Source organism: Otolemur garnettii, unplaced genomic scaffold (genome assembly GCF_000181295.1).
Source record: "Otolemur garnettii isolate 467f Iridium unplaced genomic scaffold, OtoGar3 scaffold00010, whole genome shotgun sequence".
Lineage (NCBI taxonomy): Eukaryota > Metazoa > Chordata > Mammalia > Primates > Galagidae > Otolemur > Otolemur garnettii.
The window spans coordinates 30736917-30740253 of record NW_003852405.1 but is presented as its reverse complement, the minus strand read 5'-3'; the positions used below and the strand labels follow the sequence as shown (position 1 = coordinate 30740253).

At 38.9% G+C, this 3337-nt stretch overlaps 1 protein-coding gene across 1 annotated transcript in view; it reads right to left on the bottom strand.

Annotated features, from left to right (window-relative positions):
- Positions 1-3337, bottom strand: part of SLC44A5 (solute carrier family 44 member 5) — a 78095-nt gene that overhangs the window by 16870 nt on the left and 57888 nt on the right. The window contains exon 9 of the mRNA XM_012801631.1: positions 2329-2460. Coding sequence (XP_012657085.1) covers positions 2329-2460 — 132 coding nt within the window. The remainder of the gene's footprint in view (positions 1-2328; positions 2461-3337) is intronic.

Here is a 3337-nt window from a genome sequence, read left to right as displayed (position 1 = left end):
GTGAAATAGTTCTTCTGTAGCCGATTTGAAAAAATAATGTAAGTGAAGTGTACTCGTCTGCACAAGGGCTAGGGAAGGGAAGCCAAAGAGAAAGACTTTAGCATTTTGAACCAATATCATTCAAGGAAAAGAGAAAAACTAAGTCTAGCAGACAAAAGGAGTCTGGTGGGGACATCTTTGGTGCACAGCTAGGTCATCAAGGTTGGCGTCAGCCTGAAGAAAGCCTCCCCAAGGCTGTGGAAGCCCCTTTGCTTAAAAAGCTTTTGATTGGTAATCTTGCTCCCTGTATACCTGGACCTCAGGACAGAAGGGATATGTCTACACTTTGGTCACCAAGACAGTATTGTCGTGGTACAAACAAATAAAATGATACTCGGGTGACATAACATGAACTTGTCTTTGAAAGCCCAAGGATTCTTGAATGAAGCAGCAAAACCAAGTTTTCAAACGTACAAGATGGGACCCACGTCATGGTGCCCCACCAGGATGTGGGGCCCACCTGAGGTTCTTCTGGGCTCCCTCAACCCTTTCTATGTCTCACCTGGCTCTTTAACTTCAACAATATAAAGATGATTTTTTTTTTAAAGCAACATGTAATTAAAGTTGACTTTTAAAATCTTGATTAAAGAACACATATCTGTCAAGTACAAGGAATATTATAATAAATCCATCTCTGAAATCATTTTGCTTTAAAAATGTTAACATTATCCCAACAGATACAAGGTCTGAGAGTGAACTATGTACACGTGTGCCGTGTGCTTACATTGGCAGCACTGTGCAAACTCAGTAAGGTTTCCTAACTCTGGGATATCAGTGTCTCAGAGCGGTGTCTGTGTCAGTGTGTGGCACAGTGTCTTAGAGCGGTGTCTGTGTCAGTGTGTGGCACAGTGTCTCAGAGCGGTGTCTGTGTCAGGGTGTGGCACAGTGTCTCACAGCGGTGTCTGTGTCAGGGTGTGGCACAGTGTCTCACAGCGGTGTCTGTGTCAGTGTGTGGCACAATGTCTCAGAGCGGTGTCTGTGTCAGTGTGTGGCACAGTGTCTCACAGCAGTGTCTGTGTCAGGGTGTGGCACAGTGTCTCACAGCGGTGTCTGTGTCAGAGTGTGGCAGTATCTCGACACAGTGGCATTCATTATTGGTGTTCTGTGTTTTTGTGTGCCATCGTGAGAATGTCAGAGCTTGAATTAGAGCAATGAACAAACATTATCTAATGTTTGTTAAACCTGGTAATATAAGTGAAGTGTCCTAGTCTGCATTAGGGCTAGAAATAGCATGTGTTAATCCAGGTTTATAGGGATCATGCCATGAAGAAAACAGCCGTGTACAAATGGATTAAACATCTTTCTGAGGGGAGAGAAAACATCGCTGATGAAGAGAGGTCAGGGTGGCCAGTAAAGAGCAGAACTGATAAAAAATTACAAAAATTTGTCAAATTGTGCATCAAAGTCATCAGCTGACTGCGAGAAGCACAGCAGCCCAAGTAAATATTGACAGAGAAACAGGAAAATCGTAAATAAAAATCTTGACATGAGGAAAGTGTGGCTCTTGCACCACGACAATGGGCCAGCTCACACAGCACTGTCTGTGAGGGAGTTTTTACCTAGTAACAAGCGACTGTATTGGAATACCCTCCCTACTCACCTGATCTGGCCCCCAACGACTTTTTTCCTTACCCAAACATAAAAGAAATACTGAAAGGAAAACATTTTGATGACATTCAGGATACCAAGAGTAATATGATATTGGCTCTGATGGCCATTTCAGAAAAAGAGTTCCAAAACTGCTCTGAAGGGTGGACCAGGCACTGGTTCCCAAGGGGACCACTTAGAAGGTGACCACAGTGATATTCAGCAATGTGGTACATTTTTTCTAGGACCAGTTTGCAAACTTAACAGACTTCATACATACAATCATTTGAATAATCACTTCAAAAAATGTAAATTTATTTTCAGTTACTTATAATTTCTATAAGAGTTAAAATGTTTTGTTGTGAAAAAATGTTGTTTCTTACTTTTTCTTTTTCCTTGTAAAAGGCAAGTTTGAAAAGTCGAGCATTAGTTTCTCCATAAATTTCCTTAGACATCAGGTTAACGTCTATAAATTTTCACAACCAAATCATTTTCAGTTGAAGGCAAATGGCTTGAAATCCTTGTAAAGTAATCTTTTCTTAGATTCTACAATATATTTATTATAGTTAGAGGACTGTAGACACATTGCCTTTGTGGCATATGATAATTAACAGGTTCCACCAATCCAAGCTTTCCTTCAGACAAAAATGTACTTTCTTATGACTAAAATTTTAATAAAACCAGTTTTTAAAATCTACTCACTAAACGCGAACCATATTTGTTTCAGCCGAAAGTACAATGTTATATCAGTCTGAATCCCGATGTCATATAAAGTTTGTGGAGCATTTGGATTTTTCCGAAGAGTGTCGTATTCGTTATAACAATGCCATATTCCTTGAAAAAAATAAAAGAAAGAAAAACAGACTAATACAAAATATTTTTTTCTGAAATAGAAGCTATTTGCTTGTCATACATGGCTACCTGAAACTGGTCATTATGATCATTTCTACAAAGGCAAGATACAGATTTACACTGTAAATATTTTGTTTGGACCTCATAGTCTAAATATGTTACTGTATTTGACATAATATTCTCAGTATTTGTCTGAATGACTGTGGCAACACCTGGCTTTAAAGTTCCTTTTCACTAGAAAGAAATTTTAAGGTCCATCAGTAAGAACTAGTTAAATACATTGTGGTATATTTACATGGTAAACAAATGTGCTGATATCTGGGAGATTTATACCCAATAGCAATTTATTTATTTATTCTTTGAGATAGTCTCAAGCTGTCACTCTGGGTAGAGTGCTGTGGCATCACCGCTCACAGCAACCTCCAACTCTTAATTGATTCTCTTGTCTCAGCCTCCCAAGTAGTTGGGACTACAGGCACCCACCACTACACCCGGCTATTTTGTGTTTGTAGTTGTCACTGTTGTTTGGCAGGCCAGGGCTGAATTCGAACCCGCCAGCTCTGGTGTACTTGGCTGCTGCCTTAGCCACTGAGCCCCCAATAGCAATTTATTATCTACTGGCTTATTTATTTATCCGTGCAGTTCTATAAACTTTGAGACTACTTTAATAGATGCATACAAGTTTAGAAATGGAATTCAATCCTTTCTATCTTGATTAATAATTTTTAATCTATTTTGTCTGATATTACGGCTTCTGCAGTTGTCTTTTGTTAATGATTTCTAGTATATTTTTAACCATACCTTCATTTTTTTTCTTTTACTATTTTTAGAATTGTTTTATAGAGAGAGGGTCTCATCA